Source organism: Pteropus vampyrus, unplaced genomic scaffold, assembly GCF_000151845.1.
Source record: "Pteropus vampyrus isolate Shadow unplaced genomic scaffold, Pvam_2.0 Scaffold147, whole genome shotgun sequence".
NCBI lineage: Eukaryota > Metazoa > Chordata > Mammalia > Chiroptera > Pteropodidae > Pteropus > Pteropus vampyrus.
The window spans coordinates 388,706-415,472 of record NW_011888928.1 but is presented as its reverse complement, the minus strand read 5'-3'; the positions used below and the strand labels follow the sequence as shown (position 1 = coordinate 415,472).

The 26,767-nt window shown below is 35.3% G+C and overlaps 1 protein-coding gene across 3 annotated transcripts in view; it reads left to right on the top strand.

The window, feature by feature from the left end:
- NCOA3 (nuclear receptor coactivator 3) overlaps positions 1 to 26,767 on the top strand; it is a 95,356-nt gene that overhangs the window by 52,320 nt on the left and 16,269 nt on the right. For all 3 annotated transcript variants that reach the window (XM_011369260.2, XM_011369261.2, XM_011369259.2), the window contains 12 exons: positions 13,950 to 14,054; positions 14,931 to 15,103; positions 15,582 to 15,682; positions 16,904 to 17,078; positions 17,976 to 18,164; positions 18,334 to 18,435; positions 21,476 to 21,616; positions 21,900 to 22,047; positions 22,756 to 23,147; positions 23,323 to 24,191; positions 25,122 to 25,257; positions 26,257 to 26,451. In XM_011369260.2, coding sequence (XP_011367562.1) covers positions 13,966 to 14,054; positions 14,931 to 15,103; positions 15,582 to 15,682; positions 16,904 to 17,078; positions 17,976 to 18,164; positions 18,334 to 18,435; positions 21,476 to 21,616; positions 21,900 to 22,047; positions 22,756 to 23,147; positions 23,323 to 24,191; positions 25,122 to 25,257; positions 26,257 to 26,451 — 2,710 coding nt within the window. In that variant the 5' untranslated portion in view covers positions 13,950 to 13,965. The remainder of the gene's footprint in view (positions 1 to 13,949; positions 14,055 to 14,930; positions 15,104 to 15,581; positions 15,683 to 16,903; positions 17,079 to 17,975; positions 18,165 to 18,333; positions 18,436 to 21,475; positions 21,617 to 21,899; positions 22,048 to 22,755; positions 23,148 to 23,322; positions 24,192 to 25,121; positions 25,258 to 26,256; positions 26,452 to 26,767) is intronic.

Genomic DNA, 26,767 nt, shown 5'->3' with positions numbered 1-26,767 from the left:
ATTATATTTAAAATTGGAAGTAACTGGTTCTGTGATGATATGTAGGAGAATATTAAGCATTTGTAATTTTAAAAGTTTAAATATTTTGACTTTAATGTTGACTAAACAGCAATTTAGTTTAAAAGATAAATGTTTTTGAGCAGAGGTCACGAATATTATACAGAGATGCTTTTAACAGAAAATGCCTATTGATAGTTGTTTTTATTATTAAAGTCAAAGACTGAAGGTTAAGTTACTTTGCTTTAATGAAGGAGCTTTCAAAATATGTAGAGAAAACCGTTAAAATTTTAAGATGCCATCTTTGACATGAACAACAAACTATCTGAATTGCTATACTAATCCAGTCACTCTTTTTCTGCTCTTGGTGAAAAGGGAGGAGATAAGGTTTTAGTAATTGTTCATAGCCAGGGTTCATTAAAAGGACAGTTTTATTGGACTTGGAAACACAGATATAAAAATGGTCAGATTGGTAATAATATAGCTCTTGTAGTACTTAATTTTATAACTTAATTAAGAAATATAATTGGCCTAAATATCAGCTCAATGATGTAAAAAGTGAACTGTTGTACAAATAGTCCAGTTTATATCACTGTTATAAATGGCTCTGTCATGTGCCAAACTCTTAGAGTAATTACTTTCTTATGATTCAGTCTTCGTTTCCAACAACTGTTTAGTAAGAATATGTTTTTGAATCTGTGTAATATTTAACATATAAAGCCTGCATTATTTTGAAGTTGATATTGAAAACCTCTAAACTTCTGACCTTGAATAGAATTTGCTATGTATAACCATTACGTGCAGCTGGTGGATTCAAAATTGCCTTTGCTAGGACTCTGCTTTGTGAAAAATAGTATGAATTGGGCCTGAGTGCATGGCAGCTGACATTTATCAAGGATAACAGGAGTCTTACTCATTTTCACATTTTAAAGTAACTTTGAAAGCTTTGCATGTGCACACGTGGTCAGCATATGTTCCCAAAATGTAAATATATTTTCCATCACGTATCAATGAAACTAAGTATTACTCTTTAATGAGCTTCATATATTACACTCGTACCATGCGAGTGTACAACCACACTATGTCAATATATTTTGTGAGTACCTGAAGAGCTACAGTTTAGGATCTTTAATTCATTCCGTAGAATTTTATCTTTCATGGTTTTTAAATTATTGCAAGTAAAAATACACCTAATGTATTCCATGGTTTTTAAATTATTACAAGTAAAAATACACCTAATCTTATTACACAATGTGTGATTTGGCATTTCTTTCATTCCCCTACTTAAAATTTGTCCATAATATAGAAAACTTAGTTACAGACATTTTTTTCTAAATCAACTACTAGTGTATTGCTTTTCTATTTGAAAAGATTTTTATAGAGCTAGTTATTTTACTGGAGGGTGACATAAAGAATTGGAATTGCATGATTTTTAGTGTTGGTTCTTAGCCTTTTGAAATTTTCTTTAAAATAAGATTGCAGTAATTTAAAAAGAATTCTAGAATAAAACTGTAAAGTTCATAGTGTGTTGGCAAACTTGTTAATTAAAATAACATCTTTTTATCGTTGGTATGGGTTTCAGATACTGCAACCCTCAGATATATTGATGTGCAGATCAAGAAAACAGTAGATGTGCTTTGACTTCTGAAGATATATTGGCCATGCACAGCTGTAATCCTACTATCTTTTCATTTTTAGATATGATGCAGTAGTGTAAGGCCCTGGGAATGGGGAGTTAGTTAATTTTTTGTGTGCGTGAGAGTTTAATTCGGCTTTTGGTAAGCCTGTTTTGTGGTGTGAGGATACCATGTAAATTGTGGCTGTTTCATTAATTAGTTCTCTCTCAATTCCATTTGAAATATAAGAAGCCTGCGTTCCATTCCTTTCCATTTTCTTTTGGCAGTTGAAAGGGAAGTCATTTTATTAAGAATGATGAATAGTGAAAGCAATTTAAAATTTAAGCTAGTTAAATTGCCAGTCTTTATATTTAAAAAAAAAATTGCAGATCAATTAATTATGAATTTTAACATGAATTTTCAAAGAGGAAATCATCCTTAATCACTTGTGACTCAAGTGCCCTTTCTAACAATAGGTACTGTTTCTGTAAATTCTTTTGACAAGAGAAGTGTGCAGCATCAGAGAGGTTTAAAGAAAATATTTGAAGTGTTTACATAAGAATACTTTAAGACCACTACCAGAACTTTATTTGTATATCTTAGTATTTGAGAATTTAGTACTTCCCAAAAGACATCTCTTTAGTTCCCTCTTAGGTTCAGACAATTCATGTAAGTTATTCCGCTGATATAGGAGTTAGAAAACACAAATAGTACATCGTTTCCTGAATTTATATGGATGGTAGACGTAGTCACTTTATAATTACAGAAAAAAAATTCTATTTTTTTAATAACCTTTCTGGTAAATCATAGCCATTTTTCAAGCCTACCATCTGTCCAGACACTTAGCTGTTTTTTTGGGGGGGCGGGGGAGGCACATGGTTTTTAATTCTTTAAGCAACTTTGTAAGGTGATGGTGTATCCCTTTTAGAGAATAGGAAATTGAAGTGCAGAGATTTAAATTTGTTAATATTATACCGGGGCTTAGATCAACTCTGAAGTCTGTGTTCTTTCCTCTTTTTTACTTCACTGTGCTTCATTCTGGTTGGATTCATCAGTTTTATCCAGTTGTGTATGTGTGTATGTGTGTGTCCTAGGCATTAATCTTGTCTATTGAGTTTGATTTTAGAGATGAGTTTAAATATCCCTTGCTAACCAAATTTATACAGAGCTGGGATATTAGGTACTCAGATAATGAGCTGTACTATCTTTTTTTATACTTTATATATATCCAAAGGTTTGAAATTAATTCTTTTCACAACCATTTATTCTGCTTCTTTTCATTTAGTTTTTCCATGGTTGTCAATTCTTATTAAAGATTATAAACATTTATTTTCAACTTATTTCAAGATTTTATTTTATTGGGCAGTGAATTTATCTGCCAATATTGATGAATTTTTTTAGCCATCTTTTTTAGTTCAGTTTTCAAATACATTTGTGAATTTTAGTTTATGATTTGCATCCTGAGTGAGAAATTTTTCATTTCATTCTTTTGATGCCCTCACGTATCCTCTTTTCCTTGCTCCTGGCAACCCTAGCTCTATTTTTGTTGACTTCACCCATTTCTACCATCCATACCTTCGGTTTAGCTTCAGGATTCTATTCCGAAGAAGTATTAATTGCAATATCAGAGATAAGCATGACCCAGGTTTTGCATGTATTTCTCTTTCTTCTACAGCTGTAGGTGACAGTTTGAGATAATCAGTAACTATTAATAATAGCTTTTTTTCACCTTCCTTTCAGGCATTTTTGTTTGGTTTTTACCTGTGGGCCTTGCTTTTGCTCTTGTTACCTTGTACATGATTTGACTTCCTCACTGCCTTTGCCAGTTTCTGGTCCTGGAGCTTCCTGGGTTCATGGAGTCATCAGTTCATTGCTGTATGTTTACTCTGTGTTTTGGTCCAAAGACATATTTGTTATGTTTAAGCATGACTATGCCTTTCTAAATTGATAAAAAATAAATTTTATTTGTCATTATTGCATTCGGAGTAAAGGGTGAGAGTATGTTTGGTTGAAAGCAATAATCCACGATGTCATTTTATCAGAAAGTCCTTTGTTGTTTTGATCTCATAACATGGCTTATTTATACAGCTAGTCCCCAACTTACAATGGTTCATCTTAAGATTGTTTGACTTTACAATGGGTCAAAAGCGATATGTGTTTGGTAGAAATCTATTTTGAATTTTGATCTTTTCCTGTGCTAGTGATACGTGGTACAACAATCTCATGATACTGGGCAGCAGCAGTGAGCCACATCTCCCAGCCTGCTGTTCTATCATGAGGGGAAACAGCCAATACTGTACAGTGTATTCATTTTATTAGATGATTGTGCCCAACTGTAGGCTAGTGTAAGTGTTCTGAGCATGTCTGAGGCAGGCTAGCTGTGATATTTGGTTCGTGAGGTGTATTAAATGCATTTTCAACTTAAGATATTTTCAACTTTTGATGGAGTTATTGGGACGTAGACACTGAAATATTTATTAAATGAATATAGAGGATCTTGGAGAAGCCATACCAGTTTCAAACCCTCAATCTCAACCTTAATCTAATGCAGTGGTTCTCAAAGTATGATTTGTGGACCCTCGGGAGTCCCTGATAACCCCTTATGGGGTCCACACAGTTAACCTGTTTTTTTATTATGTTATTTGGCAGTTTCATCCTGTTGGTGTTTGTACTGACGGTGTAAAAGCAGTGATGCATAAAACTGCTGGCATCTTAGCATAAATCGAGGCAGTGGCACCACCAGACTGTACTAGTAGTCATTCCGTTCTTCACTACCACACACTCATAGTTAAAAACCCACCCATTTCCCACTTAGGATTGTCCTTGATAAAGCAGCAAAATTTGCTCATTTCACTACTCTTGCCTTTTGAGTACTGTATTTTTAATATTCTGTCTAGTGAGAATGGAAAACATGCATAAAGCACTTCTGCCTACCAAAGTATGATGATTGTTTTGGGGAAAAGCACTTGTGTGATTGGCTTGTGTACCGAACTGGCCACTTTTCTAGTGGAATACCATTTTTACTTGAAAGAATGACTGAAAAACTGTGGATTTTGGCTGACAAGTTCTTAAAATTGAGCAAGGCAAACCTATCACTTCAAGGGAAACATCTGACGGTATTTGTTGACAGTGATAAAATTTGAGTTTTCAAGTGAAAATTATAACCCTGGTAAATTTGAATCTGCCATCATGAGTGTGACAGCTTCTCAGTACTCAAAAGACTCTTAGGGTGAGATGGGTGGTGATATTAATGTGTTTTTGATATTGTATAATGAAATATATCAGTATTTGATCATCTGCTTAATCAGTATTATCCAGATGACAATGTTTGATGTTATAAAATCATGCATGGGTAGACGATTTGTTCAGCGTGCAAGGTAGGTCAGTATATTTTAATGTAGCAGTGTGAATGTTCATTAGTATGATTTCAGATTTCACTTTGCAACTTACCTTAACGAAAGTACCACTTGTCAAGTTTTAGCATACTATCAAGGAAAATTATAATTACTTATAAAAACTATTGAAATAGCCCTTCCTTTTATAAGTACATATCTTTTTGAGGCTGGGTTTTCTTCATATGTTTTAACCAAAATAACATATTGCAATAGATGGAATGGAGTAGATAAGAGAATCCTGCTGTCTATTAAGTCAGACATAAGATTTGTACAAGTGTAAAACAATGCCACCTTTCTCACCTAATTGTTTTGTGTTAGGAAAGGTATTTTTCATAAATTGTTTTTGTTAACATAATGGGCTTATTATAAAATGAATTGCTATTTCAAGTGTTTCTGAATTTTAATTTATAATATGGTAAATATTGATAGCTGTAACCCAAATAACGGAAACTTTCGGGGTTCCTAGTTTTAAGAGATAAAGGAATCCTGACATCAAAAAGTTTGAGAAGCAGTGAACCGGTGAATTTGATTGGAACTCTAGAACCATTTGACTTAAACCTTTCACCTTGCTGTATGTATCTGTTGCCTTGTAGGCACAGCCAGTTCCTGTTACAGCTGTTTCTCTTCTGTCTTGCTTAAACAGGAAGAGGCTGAGCTAACCAGAAAGTTTGGCCAATTTCAAGGACATGCAGTTGTCTTTAACCTAAATCTGTCTCTCTCAGTAATAAGAACCAAATCGACCGCAGAAGTTTAGGATTTTGAACAATTGTATAACATTGTATACTCTAATACTCAGTTGTTTCTGCTTTTGAATTATAGATCAGGCAGTAATTTTCATTGGAGACCTTTTATAGCACAAAATTCATTTTGTGATTTTATAGTTACTAGTTTATTGATTCTGATACTGGTCAACAGCTCACTGAAGGCAGAAAACTGTTTTGATCAACAGTTCATCCCAAGCACATGGCATAGGAGATTTGATCTCCTTTGTCTATGTGGACAGCACTCAGTATGTTGAAGAGCGATTACTCTTTTATTAAAACCTTTTTTTTTTTCTAATTTTGTTGAGAAAAATTGGCATACATTACTGTATAAGTTTAAGGCATACAGTGTCATGATTTGGTTTACATATATTGTGAAATGATTACCACCATAGGTTTAGTTAACAACTATCATCACATATAAATATAATAAAAAGAAAAGAAAATTCTCCTTGTGATGAGAACTCTTAGGATTTACTCTCTTAACTTTCCTATATATTATGTAGCACTGTTAACTATAGTTACCGTGTTGTATGTTACATTCCTCGTAATTAGCGACCACTCTTAGGACACTTGCCGAAGTTGCTTTTGGTTTTAGCCAGGTTAGCTGTATGAATGATTTTACAGGAGTTTATAATTAAATTTTTGCCTCAGATATTCTCTAGTAATAATGAGTTACCCCCAGCTTCATTTACTAGACATGCATAGGCAGGTTTTATGAAGTATAGAAAGAAGCTCTTTAAAGTCATGAATGATGAAACTGACCTTTGAACAGCCACAAAAAACCAAGCTATGATTTATTTTAAATTATTTGAGAGATGCTCTTTTAGTCTAGTTCCTCAGTATTTTATATTCTTGCTTGTTGAAAATTTCTTCCCTTGGAGCAGTCATGACCTAGAGGCACAGATTTTTAACTCCACATGGAATTGTAGCTATATTTTGAAGGGAATAGGGAGGCAGTTGAAGTAATTCTTCAATTTGGAATGATACTTTTTAACATCGTTACCAGTGTTACCCACCTTGCAACAGGTAAATGATGTTAAGAGTGCTTTCTTATTTTCTTTTTGGACTTTGATATATATGTTTTCATTCATTTTTTGTATTATTGTCATCCTGAAATCAGTAATGACTTTTGGAGATTGATTTGAAGACAGAAATTCTCTTGCCAGATATGTAACTTCCAGAGATATGGAAACATTTTTTTTTAAAAAGGATTCTTTTGAATTTAAAATTATTTAGGCTAGGAGTGGAATTACAGTCTATGAAGAGTAACAAACTGTGAAGTAAGAAAAAGGAAAAAAAAAAAACAGTGGAAACAGCAAGGACCGAGCCACAGACTAACCTGCAGCGAAGACGAACCCATTCAGGAAGTCTTCTGAGTCAGACTTGCCATGTCCACTTGCTGGAGTTAGAGACCATCTGCTCTAACCTCTGCTTTTAGAGAAAGAAATCTAGCTAAAATGTGTTTTTCCTTTGATACATCTTACTCTTTCTCTTCCATCTTTTTTAATTTTTAAAAAATTAATTCAAATCGCTTTATCACCTTTCATTTCCACATTGTTAATTTCTGAAATGTTAGTGTCACAAGTAAACCCACTGCAGCATCTTTCAGTTTTTGACATTGGTAGACGAGCTAATTTCAGTCCTGTAGGGGGAAGTGTCTGGTTACTTTGTCATTTACTCTGCAAGCACTCCAGTTTAAGAATATCTGACTTGCAGTTGACCCACAGTTACCATTCCTTGTATTGTTCATTGCTTGCTTAGTACCACTCCTATAGCAGCTTTCCTGTTCTCTCTGCCATTTGGTTACCAGGTGGCTAATGTCCTCAGCTCTTAAATTTTAACATTTCTTCTGATACTTTTCTTCTTTGAGGTAGCTAGAAAGACTGGATTAGGAGAATGGTTGCAACATATGCAAATGTGGCACATGTTGTGCCCATCTCTCCTTTACATCTGTATTGCTTATTAATTACGTTTATATCAGATTTTTATTTATGCTCTGCAAATACCCCCTTAACTCCCCACCGCTTTTCATAATCCAATGCTTTACCACTTATCCCAGGGGGGCTAAAAACTTTGTTTTTCTCTTCTTTCTCTCCTTCTTGGCTGATTATATTTTCACTTTGTGCCAAGGGACAACCTTAGGTGTAAACAGAACTTTTGATGTGTTTATCAAAGAAAAACCGCAAATCTAGAAGTAAAAAGAGATCATAAAGAACCAGCATTGTGTGCTTTAAGAAGTTCCTTTGAAGGTGTTTGGAAGTCCTCTTCAGAATCTTCTAAAAGGTGTCTACTTAATTTTCAGTTATACCTGTTTACCTTAAGAACACAGATATCTGTGAAATGCTGTTTTTATAGCATTTTTAAGCTACTAGCTACAACTCATTACACGATTTCAGTGGGAAATTGTTTTGAATTCCAGTCAGCTATCTATAAGTTGAGGTCATACTGAGTTGTTCTGGCTTATTTATTTGTCTGAATCTTTTTAATTTGTTGCCATATGGGATATTTGTAGCTATTTGTTTTCCAAATGAGAGCAGAATTAGTGTTGCTGAGCACACATCTTTGTTCTTAGTATTGTGTACCTCAGAGGGCTCACCATTATTCCCTGTGCCAAGCATATTCCCTGTGCTTGCTTTGTATTGCTTTTCATCCTCACAATAAACATATGAATATGTGAGGTGTAATTATTCCTAGTTTTCAGAGGTGATAAGCTTTTTAACATGTGACAGTTTTACCTTTTAGTAAAATTGAGATTCAGCTCTCAAGTTTGATTTCAACAAATCCCTGTTGTCTTTTTATTGTATCGTAGTAAATCAGCTGAAGAATTCAAACCCTTGAGTTTCATTTTGATAGGCTTCTGTTTTTTGGAACGGGTAATACTCAAGTGAAAATGACATGTCAGAAAGAAGCAAAAATGTTCTACAAAGTGTTTACCCCACCCCAACATGAATCTTTTCTGTAATTTAGGAAGATTGTGGAGTTGGTCAGAAATACAGCCGGGAAGGAGAGAGAATGGAAGTTGGAAAAAGGAACAAGGGGGAGGTGGTGGTGGTAGTAAAAACACGAACAAAGGAGTTTGCAATGAAATAGTCTCATACAAGTTTTTATAATGGTTTAGAGCTTGCGGTGTAGAAAGTGGAAACAAAAGTGAACAGACTTGAGTATAGTGTTAGAAAATGTAATAAAGTATGAAAAGTGATTAGGCTAAAGAAGGGAAAACTGTCTAAACAGGAGATTTGAGAATTGTTTCACCAGAGGTGGCAGTTGAACTTGATCTTGAAAGATGTTAGGAGTATTCTAGATAGAAGAAAGGTGAAGGGGAGGTTTAAAATTAATTACTTAATGTTAAAAACAAAAAAAGAATTATTTCAGTCATCATCCTTTGTCAAAATCTCTTTCAGTGTAAGTCATTTGGGTGGCTGCTGATAGTGGTGGCGGGGATGAGGAAGAAATATAACTGATAGTATGTTCAAAATGAAGCTGAAATCAGGTTTATGAAGCTCAAGTTTAGGTCTGTTTCTACCTATGAGATAAATTCAGTGCTTTAAATTGTAGGAGTCAGTATAACCTTTAAAACTAAAGAATTACCCAGCTAGTTAGTATGCTGTCAGGAGAGGGTAATATGATTTAAATGGAATTGGCTCGCTTAACTCCCTCTGCATCGTGTATGTTTGTGAACTTCAACTCTGTTGCTCATGTAGAGGTTGAGTATTCTCTTGATAACAAGCTACCAGTTCCAACTAGCACCTGTTGACTAATTGGTATGCCCAGTTCTGGTACGAGAGCCTCTGGAGAGTTTGTGTTTGAGTTCAACTTCTTCAGGTTTAAACTGGAGCATTAACATGAAGGCCTCTTGTGGTCAGCTTGTTGATTGAGAATGAAAAGGCAAACATAGGAAGGGAGAAGAGAGAATGAAACCTGTGGATAAAAATGACAGTTAATTTACATTAGGATGCTTTTCATCTCAACTTATATATTAAAATGTTTTACTTGCTCTCTGGTAGCCCCTTTCTAAATTTTGCTGGCATTATAAACGATAGATAGAGGAAAAGAATGACCAGTACCTGAGATGATACCGTTTTCTAGTATATGTCTGTAACAAGATAGTTTATTTTAGACACTATATATGCTTTTTCTCTTTTTTGAAAAACCTGTAGACCGATAGGTTTCCTATCATCTGTGTTCCCATGGCACTTTACTACGGTGCATTCATTTTTAACACTTATGAAATTATGCTGTTATAATTGTTTATTTTCTTTTGCTAGGCTGGGCGTTCTAGCGGTGTGTGGTGTCAGTCATTTCTACTGCTAGATCTAAAATGGTTCTGGGCATGCAAATGTTTGAGCTGAAATGGAATTAAATTGACATATGGATTGCATCAGGTGGTTTATACTTTATCCTACTAAACATAACAGGTCATCAGCAACAAAAAGAAAAGGGTATTGCCAGTTAGTTTTTATTTGAAACTTTTCCCCTCTTTTCCTTCCTCCTGTCTTTTTTCAGCTCTTATCCTGTTTACCAGGGTTAAATTAAAACATATAGATAGGAGATATTCACTGGAAGAGTCATTCTATTGATGAGGAAGCTTTTATAGTGGTTCCATGTTTATGGACTTGTCTCTTCCCTGGCCTCTGCCTGACCCGTAAAAATACACAAGTTATATTTCTTTTAGTTCTTTCCTCCATGGTGCTGGTTCTCTTGGAGCTGCACCGTAAATTGAAATAAAACCTTTGATATTTTAGAAAATATAATCTCGTAGGATTAAGCCTTTAGACTAACTACTGATGACTGTGTACCAAAATGTCTTAAGAGTGTCAATTTGGAATTTGAGCTTTGAGTGATGGCTTTATGTATGAATGTCTCATAAAGTTTTTCCAAGAGCAAATTTTTTTTTTCTAATTGGCTTGAACAGTCTTTGCTTTTACAAAGTGCTTCAAACAGTTTTCAGTAAATCAATTCAAATCCACAGTTGTTTGAAAACTTTCCTTGAGTTACTGTGATTCTCAGGAGACACCCAGAAACACTCCCTAATTAGCATATTAATCATACCTTGTTTGAGTTGGGCAAACAAGCCTAACGAATAAACTAAATTACTGGTGGGATAGTCAAAGAGCATTTAATCTTATAAAACACAAGAATAAAAATACTCAACAGACAATTTTAGGGTATAGTTCGTGCTTTTCTGATCTCAAGTTTTTTTCTTACTGTATGAGCCACTGAGTTCATCTCAAGTAGAAATAAGGTCATGGTTAATACTAGACCACTTCAGAGGGCAATTTATCCGGTGACTTGTAGAATAATGATTAGTTTTAGGGGCTTGAGGGCAATTAGTAGCATTTAGTACCTGTCATCTTGAACAACTCTTTGCCTCTATCCCTAATACTGCATGCCCCTAAGCCTGGAATAACAACTTCTGTATTCTTCTTGATGAGTTGAGAAATTTTCTGGTTAACTGATTGGGGATGGTGTGATTCATTAGTATAAATGGTTTGGGGAGGTAAAATGCCCAAGGAACATGATACATTATTTTCTTGGTTATAAAGTTTGAAAATATTGTAATCCTAGCTCTGCCATCCAGTATCTGTGTGTGATCTAATGGAAAGTTATGTAGGTGTTTCCCTATTCATATAATGGGAATAATAATACATGCCTTGGAGAGTCACTGTGAGAAATTACACAGAATATGTGATATGCCCAGCACTGTACTGCAACAGATGTTATCCTCTTCTCTCTCCCTTATTAATTTAGGAAAAGTATAATATTTTAGTTGGTCTCTATACCAGTTGAGTTTTACTAGGTAACCTATCTCCTCCCCATTTTTCATGGCATGGCTTTTCTTAGGTCCCTGCCAAATAACTTCTTGCTTGCTTAGTGACACTAGCATTGTTGATTGATATCTTTTCCTTTTGGACAGGGAGTGAGTACTTCCTGTATCCTTGTCCATCTGGCTAGTTCGTTGTATACAATCAAGATTTCCCCCATCTTAATTGCAAATGACCAAAAGGAAAGCTAGTTAATGCTGCTAAGCGATATACAACATTCTCATGGCTTTTGAGCTGGCAAATGTAATTCTTTGCTGCCTTTTAGCCTGAATTAAAGTTTAGGAATATTCCTTTTCTAGAAGTTTGTTGTATTCTGTTCATGTCTAAGCTGAAACGTGTACCATAGCTTAATTGTTATGTGTAGAAAGACCTATAATATTTATATGATAAATTTTATTCAATTGCTCTAAAATTCTTGCTCATTTTAAATCTGGTTTATCATGGTTCTACTTCTTACTCTTCTATAATATAGAAATAGGCAACATTAGATTTTGATAGCATTGGAAGTTATTCTAAATTGCTACTATTCTATATTTGAAGTAATTACATAGAATATCTTACTAACTATATAGTTGGCCCTCCACATTCATGGGTTTTGCATCCAACAGTATTTTCGATTTGTGGTTGGGAATTTGTGGATGCACACTAGCAGTATTCATTTGCATCCAACAGTATTTTCGATTTGTGGTTGGGAATCTGTGGATGCACACTGGCAGTATGCATTGTTCTGTGCCATTTTATAGAGACTTGAACATCCATAGATTTTGGTGTCTGACAGGGGTCCTGGAACCAATTCCCCATACATACCGAGGGACAGCTGTAAGCTTAAAGTGTGCATTTGTCATATTAATATATATAAGTAGTATAGCGTAGAACTCCAGTAGAAACATTTCAGATAAGGAAAATAATTGTAAAAATGGCTCAAAGATCTGTATGGTTGAGTTTATATTGAAATACTGAGTACATTTGGGGACTTTGGATTCAGATTCCATGAAAAGTCAACTCTAGGCCTTTCTGTACTATGGTTTCAGGGGCTTGAAAGGATTCTGTGATTTGATTGTATTCTGAGTATGATTTAAAATCATAACATTAAGCCACTAGTAATCAGTTATTTTAAGTTTTTTTCCTCTCCTTTATTTTATGTTGAGGGAAAAAAACCCAACTCTCCAAACTTTAAAACAGCTCAGCTTTTCAGCCTTATATTTTGCTACCAAAATTGTAGGTAGAATGAATTTTATTGGTATTCATTTCATACCTAGAGCATCTGTAAAGGCAATGTTGTAATCTAGAACTCCTGGTTAATGATCTTGTGATTTTGCTTTTCTTTAAGCTACATATTTTAAGTTTGATGAGTATCTTGTATGAAATTTTGCTTTTTTATTTAATCTCCCTTCCCGGTAGTATTGTGCCACCTAGTGGAAATTTATGTTCTTTAACATGTCTCAGAGAATCTAGATGGAATGCAAGATGCATTTTTTAGCATGTTAAAAAAAAATCGTTTGGAATGTTTGAACTTCTTGGTTGACTTGGAATTCTTTAGAACAATGATTGCTTTCCTAAATAAGAGTTCAGCATAAAATTCTTAGTGAAGGCTTAGTAAATGCCTTAAGATTATGAGCTATTAAGTGTTAAAATCTGCTCTTTTTTCCAACAAGAAATACCCTACATTTATTTTCTTAATGAAACTTTAACCAAAGCATATTATGTTTCTGTCAGTTAATATTAAAGTAATTGTTGCTTTATGGATCTTGTCAAAATCTATCCCCCCGCCCCACCTTAGGTTTTTAGGTTTGTTGTGCTTTTCTAAGCAGACTGTAATGGAGTTTACATGTTATATACACAATCTAGGTTTATTTTGAAGTAACAGAAAAAAATACATTGGATGATAAATATTAATGAAATGATCTAAAGGAAAAAATATACTACCTTGAGCCTGAAGTAATTTAGACTTTTATCATTTGAATACTTCTTACCAAATGACAAGGTAAACTCTTATTTGTGCTTAACTCAGATATAAATAAAATGTAAGATTTTATAAGTGGAAGAGTTTGTGGTCCCTGTTTCTTGTTATTAAATATGAAGAAGGTGTCCAATTCTTTTTGAGGTATTCATGTTCACATTTTTTGTAGGACTTGAGAAACATTTCTGTCTACAAGTTGGCTATTCTGTATAACTAAACTGGAATGTGAACTCCGAGGTTGTCTTCAGAATATTCATTTATGATAAAGAATATTGAGAATTATCTAACCATTTAGGGAAATTAATTCTGAATTACAAGATTCAGTCATTCAAGCATATAACACCTTCAGAGTCATGGATATTTTATAATGTTTTTATCTTACTATTCTTTCTTAGTTGCTGATGTATATTCATGATGAGCGGATTAGGAGAAAACTCCTTGGATCCACTGCTCCCTGATTCACGAAAACGCAAATTGCCATGTGATACCCCAGGACAAGGGTAGGCAATTTCATGATGCTTCATCAAGGTCTCCATCCCCCTGCCTTTATTTTTTGGTTTAAAGATAACATTTCGACGTTCTGTTATTTATATTCTCTGGTTTGATTTTTTTTGGTTTTTGTCTTCGCTTAAGTACTATTATTTTGCTTTATAGTAAGTAGTGATACAGTAATGAGATGGACATCCTTATGATGTAATAGAAGCTTCTTCACTGATTCAGATAGGAGTGAGAATATTATACTAACAGTCTGTGATACTTTAGGAAGCATTTCTCAGCGGAAGGGGTAGGAGTTAGGAATAGATAACCAAGATTGTTATAAATAAGAATCTTTAATATCTTTTAAGAACACGTTATAAGTTGATATTTTTGCATATGTGAGGTTTCATTATTTTTCTGAATTTAGACATTTAAAAAATAGAAATAAAATATTGCATTTTTTGCAGTGATATTCTGTAGCCTTTTTAGTATTTGCCGAGGTCAGTATCATTTGAATTTTAATGTGATAGGTGAAAAATAAAAATAATCTACAATTCATAAAACTTCATCATTAATACCTAGCTACGACTGTTTTTATTATTATTTGTTAGTTTTATTGTTTCTATGAGGTAAAGACTTTATCCCCAATTTTCAGATAATAAAACTGAGACTAACTCTGCTCATGCCCACTGGGCTAACAAAAAGATGGACTTGAATTTGTTCGCGTGAATTTCTGCTATATTCTACTACTTCTCCAAGGCAATGTTTTGATAGTTTCTATGGGCTAAATTTAGTTTATTTATGTAGAAAGGTAATGGTGTGGTATAGGGACTGATTCTGCTTATGGCTCTTTTATGATAGGTGTATTCATGGCTTTTTTTCCCCCTTCCTCTTCTTAGTCTTACCTGCAGTGGTGAAAAGTGGAGACGGGAGCAGGAGAGTAAATATATTGAAGAATTGGCTGAACTGATATCTGCTAATCTTAGTGATATTGACAATTTCAATGTCAAACCAGATAAATGTGCAATTTTAAAGGAAACAGTAAGACAGATACGTCAAATAAAAGAGCAAGGTAATACAAAGTAAGAACAACACTCAAGTCTTTTAGAAGGAGCTCGTTAACTGTGTTTACAATTGCCTTTTTCTTACCTTGTTGATCAGGTAGGGACTGCTGCTAATCAGGCTAGCCTCTGTGGGAGTGGACAAATGAGTTGACCAGCTTTGCTCTTTAGGAAACCGTTAACAGAACTGGAAAAAGGCCAGTGTTGCTCACCCCGTCACATGTTAGTTCCCTTTCAGGAAGCCATGGGATAGTAGTATGTTTAGTAGTGAAAGAAAATTTAGGGTATCTTCCACCCTCCTGGGTAACTCTAAACTTTAATTTTAACATTTGAATATTGTGGCATAATTTTCTTATTAGGAAATGTTGTGTGTGTACATATGCATGTGTGTGCGTGCCTCTTTGTGTCTGTTCTGGGGACTCTTTGAAGGTGGATATAATCTGTCACTGATATGTGTGCTATTTGTAGTACTGCTTTCTGTCTTTTTAGGAAAAGCTATTTCCAATGATGATGATGTTCAGAAAGCTGATGTATCTTCTACAGGACAGGGAGTTATTGACAAAGACTCCTTAGGACCACTTTTACTTCAGGCAAGTATATGGTTTCAGCTACCAGTAAGCTCTGTTGATTTCTTTAAAAAAAATTGTTGAAACTTTGGTTAGGTAATAAGAACAAAAACACATCTTTCTTTTTATGAGACAGAACTCAATATTCTGAGTATGATAGTAAAGTGCTCTCAGATTTACCATGTATATAAAACTCAAGAGGTCCCATGGGGGAGGGGGACCCTCATAAAAACTTAGTTGCAAACTGAGAAAGCAAACAAAACATAAAAAGAAGCCAGAGAGGAAAGGTAATGCACACTTTCACAAAGGTTATATTTGGGCATATCTTAGCTCAGACTTTTTGGTGCATTTTTGCATGATCATATAATTTTACATTCTCGAGGAATTTTTAAGGCTTAAAAATTGCATTGTTTTCTAAGTAGCTGTCTTAAATAGACATAATTAATCTATAGCACTTAGAGAATGTTTCTCTTACTTGAAGTCTGGGTCTGAAACCTTTCGTAAAGTTCACTTGTCAACTATTTTTGTTTGAAGTAATTTGCTCCATCTGCTTTGTAGTTGATCAGTTCAGTTCCTCTGTAAATTCTCATTACGGAGTAGTGTAATTCCTGTAGCTTGATTTGGTATCAAATGGAAAAATAGGAAGTGCGGAGGGTGATTTTCTTATTTTTAAAGTTTTGAAGAGGTAAATCTTCAAAAATTAGATTAGACATTAATTCAGATTTTATGTTGACTATTTGTCTTTTTTTTCAAATTATTTTTTATAAAATCTTGTAATGGCGCTAATGTTAAAAGAAATGGTGGCTGATAGTTGTTTGCAGTTATTGTTAAATCAGCAGTAGTTTTTTCAAATTCTTAGTACTAAGGTCAGTGTCTTAGTCAGCTAAGGCTGCCATAAAAAAATACCACAAACTGCTTAAACAGCAGAAAATCATTTTTTAAAATTCTGGAGTTCTGCAAGTCCAAGATCAAGTTGTTGGCAGGCTTGATTTTGTTCTGAGACCTCTCTCCTTGGCTTGTAGATGGCTGCCTTCTCACTGTGTCCTCACATGTCCTTTCTCTGTGCATCCCCGGCATCTCTCTCTTTTTATAAGGACACCAGTCATATTGAATTAGAGGCCTGCCCTTATGACTTCATTAATTACCTCCTGGAAGCCCTATCTCCAATCACATTGAGGGTTTAGGCTTCAAATGATATAATATAGTTCAGTCCATAATATCCCATATCAACATATTCCACTTTAGGCATTGGATGGTTTCCTGTTTGTGGTGAATCGTGATGGAAACATTGTATTTGTGTCAGAAAATGTCACACAATACCTGCAATATAAGCAAGAGGACCTGGTTAACACAAGTGTCTACAATATTTTGCATGAAGAAGACAGAAAGGATTTTCTTAAAAACTTACCAAAATCTACAGGTAGGCTTTTAATGTGTATTTTCTAAATAAGTTGAAAAAAATTTTTTTCTTGACCATTTCTTAGAAAATTGAGCATACCTTTTTAGGAACCAAGTGATTAAATTTGTGTAGAAAGGTAAGTGGTTAATAGCAAAATTTTCAAATATGACCTCAGTGAATTTAGATTATGGTAAACATTTAACGTGGCCAAAATATACAGTGAGATTTCTACTTTAATTGAAATTATTCCAAAGTTCTATATATAGCAGTCTCCCCTTATCCAGAGAGAATATATTCCAAGACCCCCAGTGTAGATGCTTGAAACCGTGGATCACACCAGACACTAAATATACTGTTTTTTCCTATACACACATATATATACACACACATGCATACATTCATATATACATACATATATGCATACCTTTCTAACTGAAAGAAAGCACTTTATGGCTTCTCTTTGGAGTATCTGAATTGCCAACATCACTACTCTTGCTCTTTGGGGCCAATATTAAGTAAAATAAGGGTTGTTTGAACACAAGCACTACAGTACAGAGATGCTCGATCTGATACCAAGATGGGTATGAACTGACTAGCAGGCAGGTGGTGTATCCACATGGATATGCTGGACAAAGGAATGATTCATGTCCTGGGCAGGTGGAGTGAGATGGCATGCAATTTAAAACTTATAAATTGTTTATTTCTGGAATTTTCCAGTTTATAGCTTTGGACCATGGTTGACCATGGGTAACTAAAACTGTGGAAAAGGGGGAACTCTGCTGTATTGCCACCTTGAAATGTTAGCACAGACGTTACTATGGAAAACGTGTGTAATGAAAAAATACAGCCTTAATTCTTGATGATGGTCATCGCCTGAATCACCAGCTTTCAAAACTCCTTTCAATTTGTTTTCCAAAGTTAATGGAGTTGCTTGGACAAACGAAACCCAGAGACAAAAAAGCCATACATTTAATTGCCGTATGTTGATGAAAATGCCACATGATATTCTGGAAGACGTAAACACTAGTCCTGAAACACGCCAGAGATATGAGACCATGCAGTGCTTTGCCCTGTCTCAGCCACGTGCGATGATGGAGGAAGGGGAAGGTAAGAGAGGTCACGTGCGTGACGTTTATCAAGCAGATGGCAGTTAAACTTATAGTTTTATAACTCCTATCATTACAGTTTTTACTGCATTTCATGTCTTTACTTGCCGATTGTACAGACATATTTAAAAGTTATGTATGTTCCTTACCTGGGTAAATTTTTATCGTAGATCTGCAGTCCTGTATGATCTGTGTCGCACGCCGCATTACTACAGGAGAAAGAGCATTTCCAGCAAACCCTGAGAGCTTTATTACTAGACATGATCTTTCAGGTAAAAACTTTGTGTATTGTGTATATACATTTTGTTCATTTTGGAAACTTTTAGAAAAGTTAACTGTTCTACAGCCTGCATTATCATTTAAGTGCCAGCAACCACTGTAATGAATGCTTTGTGTAGATTATTTCCTATTTTTCTTATACAACCCTGAGAGAGAGTCACTAAAACCCTTAGCGTTTGAGTTGGGTATATTTGACACTTAAAATCTCCTCAATAAATTAAAAATAAATGTAGAGGTACCTGGCCTTCTATCTAAATATTATTTTAAGTCAGAGGTTATTATTTCTTTTCTCTAACTTCAAACCCACTTTTCATAAAGGAATAAAATTTCAAAGGTATCGGTGATTTGAATGAGAATTATTGGGCGTAATCTTGACATGAGCTTTATTTTAATCTTGGACGCCCTTTTTTGACCACCGGAGTAAAGAATTAAAGCCAGTGTGGTTGATAAAGCTAAGGCACAATGATGAAATTAAACACAGAGGGAATGTTATCTGTATTCACCGTGTGATCATTCAGAGTCACTCTTGTGATCATCTGACCCTAAATGGTGATGGCCAAGGGTTTATCACGTATACTACATCTCAGAGATTGAGGAAACAGGCCTGGTGACAGAGAGTTTGTGTTACTTGTCCAAGATCATGGCTAATAAGAAGAGAATTTGCAGCTAGGTCTGCTCGACGTCAGAGCATGTACTGTTGACTTTATGTCCATCATGTGGACCTTCAGTAACTAATTTGGTAAACTGGAGTATGTTTAAATAAACACTTAACTTGTAGCTACTATATATATATGTGCATGTGTATATTTATACATATATGCACATGTATATATATTACATACATACATAATATTTTACTGTAAAAATAGCTGTTTTTGCAGTCATCAATCATTTTATGCCAGGCTACTTTTCTAGAGGTCGCTTGAGATTAATTTTCACAGATGAAAAGAAACAAAGTTATTTATTTGTATTTTAAATTGTCAATCTATTTATACTGATGAATATTACTTTATATTGGAAATTTTCTGTTAACTTACCTTGAGATCATCAAACTTTGTGAGAAGAATTTTTATGTGTTATATTATCCTTTTAGTGTGGTTTTTTTTGCTGGATCTGTTAGGATTTGGCAGTCTACATTTTTCCTTAAATAACAATACTTCATATTTTGTTACTAAAAATACTAAATAGAACATCTTTACCCAAGCAGTTCAGCGAGTAGAACCTTTAAAAGTTATCAATATTTTTTCCTTAGTATAAAAGCAATACATATTTATTATAAAGTTAGAAATTACCAGGCCCCCCCAAAAAATCACGTTGTGTAACATCTGAGAGCCATCGAACTATAGAGTTGGTACATTCCAATTGCTGTCCATTCCTCATAGGAGGTTTGTTGCACTCCACACAATACTTTTTTTGGCCTTTGGGGAGATTTTTTATCCTCTGTCCCTGATGTGTTTTATTTAACACATTTTCTTTTGGGTATCTATTTTGTGTTTGTCATGTGGCTTTCAGAGCTAGGTCCAGGGGAGGTGGTTGAGGACAAATCTGTCTTATTCTTGGCATAGCACACAAATGTTTACTCTCTCTGGAATGCATATGTCTCTTCTCCTTAATCATTTTTACCCCATTAATGAGACTTTTATTTTTTACTATTAAAGGCCTGAATTTTAAACAGATTCTTAGACTAATGGCTAGTATCTAAGAGCTTATTCTACACTAGTGCCTTTTTAGCATTTCCAGAACTGGCTTTCACCATGAAGCTCTATGAGTTTTCCCAATACAAACTTGATTTTCTTCGTTTTTTACTTTCCTCACAGCCATGTCATGGAAAGAATAAACATATTAGCAAATCTTTTCTATATCTTTCTTAGTCTGTCTGGAATCAAATTATCGATCACTTTTTAAAAAATCACTGTACCTCTTGTCATGATTTACATCCCATCTGGATTTGCTGAGCATAGGTCATTAGGATCTGAGTATTGCATTTTTTTTTTATTAAACTCTGCAGAACAAACAAAAACAACCATTGGTAGTCTTACATCAACATGAGCTTCAATCATAGTTTAACATTTTTTGACCATGGGGTATATTTTTGTCACAGAGATCCATGTCATGGTGGTTGATCACACAGTGTTTGCCTTTGGACATTGTCAGTAATTATTTTGAATTTTTTTAAGTGCAGCTTCAGCATTCTGCAGATCAGCAAGGCTCAGTTCAGTAGCACAACTCTGGAGGCCATCAGAGGCGGTCTTGGTTCCTTGAGTCCTTGTGGTTAGTGTTGTCCCGATATTTCTCATGCTGAACATAGCTGGTGCTTTCATGTCATACCAGTCTCTGAAAATGGGTCGACCACTTTGGTCTTGACTCCCTTTTCGCCACTTTTTGTAAGATGTGTTTTTGCACCTGCCTTCCCTGGTGCTGCTCAGAAAGGAAGAGGCCAGCCAATTTTTAAGGACCATCTTCACAAAACTTTCTTTAATTTCATAGCACTTTTGAATTGTATATATTTTGTCTCTTTAGTGTATTTGATATTAAGCAAAAGTTGTTAGAAAATTCCATAAGACATGAGTATTGGGTTAACCCTCCTAGTTTAGATTTTAAGTGTCCAAAAATGCAGTCACCTCTCAGATGGAAGAATTGTAGCTGCTAGCTGTTAAGGCAGGTATTTTCTCTTGCTTCAGAGTTGCAGGGATAGAACATCTTCAGATATGAACAAGTTTATTGGTAGGTGGAATTTTTCCTTAAATGCAAATGAACCTGCGTTTATCTGGACGTGTTACTTTTTCTGTATGTTCACAAAATCAAAGGAGTTGTGTGATACACTCTTATTGTCTGTAGAGCAAAACACTTAATGTAAGAGTTTGCAGTAGGACTATGCTGTTGATGAAAAGCTCTGGATATAGCAGAAATTTGCATCAGAGAAGGTGGAGCAAAGATTTAGTGTCTTTATTTTATTTTTTAGTGCTAAGCCATGCCATGTGCAACAGCAAATACTAGTAGGTTGGATTTAAATCCTTATTTTCTGTTTAATAGGAAAACTTGTCAATATAGATACAAATTCACTGAGATCTTCTATGAGACCTGGTTTTGAAGATATAATCCGAAGGTGTATCCAGAGATTTTTTAGTCTTAATGATGGACAGTCATGGTCCCAGAAACGTCACTATCAAGAAGGTAAAGAATTTTGAAGTTAATCTTGATATCGTTTGTCATTGTTTTTGACATGCTGTAAAGCATGTCAAAGTATGTATAAGAACCGTAATTGTTGTTTTGTGTGTGTGGGTAGGAAAATGATTCTTTTGAGCATTCTTAGATTAGATTGTTCATAATTTTGGTGCAGGTCCAGTCTTTCACTGGATTTTGAAAATGTTGCGTTTGAAGTACATTTTTCTTTCCTCTCCTCTATGTGTCTGTTTGCCAGTTGTAGTTAATAGTAATGAGATCTTTTCTCCCACAGCTTATATCCATGGCCATGCAGAAACTCCAGTGTATCGATTCTCTTTGGCTGATGGAACTATAGTGACTGCACAAACCAAAAGCAAACTCTTCCGAAATCCTGTAACAAATGATCGTCATGGCTTTGTCTCAACCCACTTTCTTCAGAGGTAATGATAGATTACTATGTATTCTCATACAAATGCAGCATTCTCAAGATGTGTTCTTATTAATGTAAAAGAGAGGAAATGTAATGAGAAAAAGCAAGGATGTTAGATTTGCTGAAGTGTGTTTAGATTCCTGGATATGTTTCTTTAAGGTTATATTTTTATGTGAAAATGTGTATTCATTAAATAATTACTTGCTGGGAGATAGGAAGGCTGAAAGAGCATATAAAGTCTTGACTCCCTCTGTTACCTTTCATTTCTAATGATAAACTACATTGCTTTTAGGGATTGAATTTAAAATTTGAAAGTAGACTTTAAGAATAAAGGGTTGTTGCTGTTGCTGATGGTAAAAGAACAACACGTGAATATTCATCCATTAATTATTTTGGGTAGTTTGCAAGCACCTCCACGTTAACCCTTAGATGGCCACTCTAGCAAAGCCCTGCTGAGATTCCACTTAACATAGCTATTGGCCCTTCACAGTGCTATGGTGGTGTCACTTATTTAGCTTTCATAGCTTATTAAAAAGTATGTTATTAGGTTAATAATTGATAATATCTACATTGGAATTGTCGCCAGATATTGGAATGATGCCTAAGAAGTTACGTTCCTGGGCACTTAACTTCATCCTTTAAAAAAAAAAATCAGATTCAGGGCTTTTGTGTATGACTGTAAATTTTTAGTAAAAGTTTGATGTTTCTTTCTTTGCAGGGAACAGAATGGGTATAGACCAAACCCAAATCCTGTTGGACAGGGCATTAGACCTCCAGTGGCCGGATGCAACAGTTCGGTAGGCGGCATGAGTATGTCGCCAAACCAAGGCTTACAGATGCTGGGCAGCAGGACCTACAGCTTGGCCGACCCCAGCACCGCAGGGCAGATGAGTGGAGCTAGGTATGCGGCTTCCAGTAACATAGCTTCGGTGAACTCCGGGCCAGCCGTGCAGTCGCCGTCTTCCTACCAGAACAACAGCTATGGCCTCAGCATGAGTAGCCCGCCCCATGGGAGCCCTGGGCTGGGCTCCAGCCAGCAGAATATCATGATCTCGCCCCGAAATCGCGGGAGTCCCAAGATGGCCTCACATCAGTTTTCTCCTGTTGCAGGTATTCATGTTGGTGTTTCCTTTTCTTCCTTTTCTTTGGTAATTCTTTTCTTTCCATACCACCGTAATTCTTGTGAAGTTAATTCATTTTGTAATAGAAACTCTGAAGAGTTAAGTGGTGTTTTAGCATACCATCTGCTCGTCTAATTCTTTTCCTCATTTTTCTCCAAATCCAGGCGTGCACTCTCCCATGGGGTCTTCTGGCAATACTGGGAGCCACAGCTTTTCTAGCAGCTCTCTCAGTGCCCTTCAAGCTATCAGTGAGGGCGTGGGGACGTCTCTTTTATCTACTCTGTCTTCACCAGGCCCCAAATTGGATAATTCTCCCAATATGAATATAACTCAACCAAGTAAAGTGAACAGTCAGGATTCCAAGAGTCCCTTAGGCTTGTATTGTGACCAGAATCCAGTGGAGAGTTCAATGTGTCAGTCAAGTAGCCGGGATCACCTCAATGAGAAAGAAAGTAAGGAGAGCAGTGCCGAAGGTTCGGAGAACCAAAGGGGTCCCCTGGAAAACAAAGGCCACAAAAAATTGCTGCAGTTACTTACCTGCTCTTCTGATGACCGGGGTCATTCCTCTTTGACCAACTCCCCACTGGATTCAACTTGTAAAGATTCTTCCAATAGCGTCACCAGTCCCTCTGGGGTCTCGTCTTCAACGTCCGGAGGAGTGTCCTCCACATCCAACATGCATGGGTCCCTGCTGCAAGAGAAGCACCGGATTTTGCATAAGTTGCTGCAGAATGGGAATTCACCAGCCGAAGTGGCCAAGATTACCGCAGAAGCAACCGGGAAGGACACCAGTAGTACGACCTCTTGTGTAGAAGGAAGTGTCAAGCAGGAGCAACTAAGTCCTAAGAAGAAGGAAAATAATGCACTGCTTAGATACCTGCTGGACAGGGATGATCCTAGTGACACACTCTCTAAAGAACTACAGCCCAAAGTGGAGGGAGTGGACGCTAAAATGAGTCAGTGCAGCAGCTCCTCTGTTCCTAGCTCGAGTCAGGAGAAAGACGCTAAAATTAAGACGGAAGCAAATGAAGAGGTAATTTGTTTTCTGTATATTTCAGCTTAGTCATTGTGTCTCGTCAGTGCATTTCTGAGTTAGACAATGTGTTATGCAAATTCATATCTTCTATTTTAGATTTATTTAATGGAAGTTAACATTGAGCTGTCATTTCTCTAATTCTTTTGGATATCAGTAAAATATATTATGATGTAATTTAGAAATATCACATGTATATATTTTAAACTGTGATGATAACTTGTGAGCCAGTTTGAAATTTTTCATGGAGGTGTTTATTGTTGGAATGGGTAGATTGGTAGAAACAGGAAAAAAATTTTTGTATTAAACAACAGAATTTTGATTTATATCTAAAACTATGTTTCATGTACACAATCGCATTCTATGTAAGCATTTCCTAAATTCTGAGGAACACTGTCTTGGGAGATGTCAGTTTGTGCCTGAGAAAATTAAAGTCTTGGAGAAATCCTATTATTAGGATGTCTGTTTAACTTTGTTTAAGCTAGTGTTCTCTAAATTTATTGACCCAAAGCCCCTTTTAAAGCATGCCCATGAATATCATGTTGAATATCAGCTTGTTGCTTTTATTATTAGTCATACCTGTTTTCAGAAGGTATGTGTAGATGCAGACATCTCTGTCAGCGAATGATCCTCGCTAATGTCAGCTGGAAAATATCCTACAGTTTGAGAAATAAACATCTAGTATAAATTAAAAAAAAAAGTCCCTTTGAAAGCACTTCCAAACCCAGGTATTTATCTTAGTTTAAACTGTTCTTTCAAGGAAGAAGTTTAGGGGAGGGGGCTCATAATAAGCCTGCCTTTAAGTTGGGCATTATTTCAGTTAACTATCGTATTGTACTTGTTTCCATTTCATGTTTTCTTCCAATGAATATGTTTATACCTATGCGACTGGTAGTATACACAGATTAATTTTTAAAAATTTATTTTTAGGGATCTGGTGATCTGGATAATCTAGATGCTATCCTTGGTGATCTGACCAGTTCTGACTTTTATAATAATTCCATATCCACAAATAGTAGTAGTCTGGGAACCAAGCAACAGATGTTTCAAGGCACAAATTCTCTGGGTAAGAAAGAACTAGGTTTTATTCTTGCCACCTTTTAAACTTTTCTGAACACTTGTATGTACTCTTATGCTAAGTCAAGGATCCAACTAGCATACTCTGCTTTTCAGTTTCTTATACTAATTTATAATGTATGTGTTTTGGACATTTTCCTATTTTTAAATTTCCCATTGCTCACTGATATGCCAGTAATCATGGCACTTATAGGAAAATGTTCATCTTTGGTTGCTGCGGATGAGTGGTAAGTACTAGGGCATATATTTTTCTTAGGCACAGTGGATTGGATTAAAAAGCAACCAGAACTGCTCAAAACCTGTGTTTTGGCATTTACGTAATTTTGTCATCTAGTTATGAGACTTCTTTGATGTTTGTCAGTTCTTACCCAGCCTCTCTCGTATAGCCACGTTTCCTCGTTCATCAGTTAAATAAGGATATATTATATGTATAAATTGAAAAGGAATAATTCATAATTATCTGAATAGTTATTCATTATTCATTTTCAGTGGCACTATTTCCTAAACTGAAAAGGATAGTCAGATCAATGAATTAGTTTGGAAAAAGCAAAAAAAAAAGTTAGAAGGAAATTTAAGTTTCATTTCTTGTTTGATTAGAAGGCAGCTTATCTTGTTACATTTAATTGTAAAATTTTAAGCAGAGAAGCCACTTAATAAGTACATATGGAAGAACCTATGGAGTTTGAAACATTGGTAATGTTTTCAGTATTAAGTGAAGCATAATAGGAATGACTGTATCACGCTGCAGATCAGCACCTAGTACTTCATCCAAACAAGACTCTTGTTTCTACTTTGTTTGGAATGCGAGACTGTGTGTGTGTGTGTGTGTGTGTGTGTGCTTAGTGTTTATGTTGTAAAGGAAGACAGTGTTTGTTTTAGTAAGAAAGACATTCTTGGGTGGGCATTGGTATTTATGTCTTATACTTGATTATTTATGTATTGAATCATCAGAATATTTATATGTATTGTGCTTCTATGTTTTCAACAGGTTTGAGGAGTCCACAGTCTGTGCAGTCCATCCGTCCCCCATATAACCGAGCAGTGTCTCTAGATAGCCCCGTTTCCGTTGGCTCGAGTCCCCCAGTGAAGAACATCAGTGCTTTCCCCATGTTACCAAAGCAACCCATGTTGGGTGGGAATCCAAGAATGGTGGATAGTCAGGAAAATTATGGTTCAAATATGGGTATGTTATTTCTAATTAGTATTCATGATCAAAATTTTTCTTTTGGGAAAAGCAAATTTAACACACTTAAAGTCATTTAAATAACTGGGATTAAGTAATAGGCTTTTGAATGTAAGTAGCACAGTGTTTCTTTCATGAGTATTTCCTTCATTTATTCTGTCTTGGCTGTTTAAACTCTTAAGGAGACTTTTGATGTAAGACATTTTCTAACCTGTAATGAATATATAGCAATAGTGGCCCATCAGAAATGTCGTAATAGTTGGCTAGCCTTATTCATAGGATGGCAAAGCACTTTTTTGTCACAGCCGATGTTGTG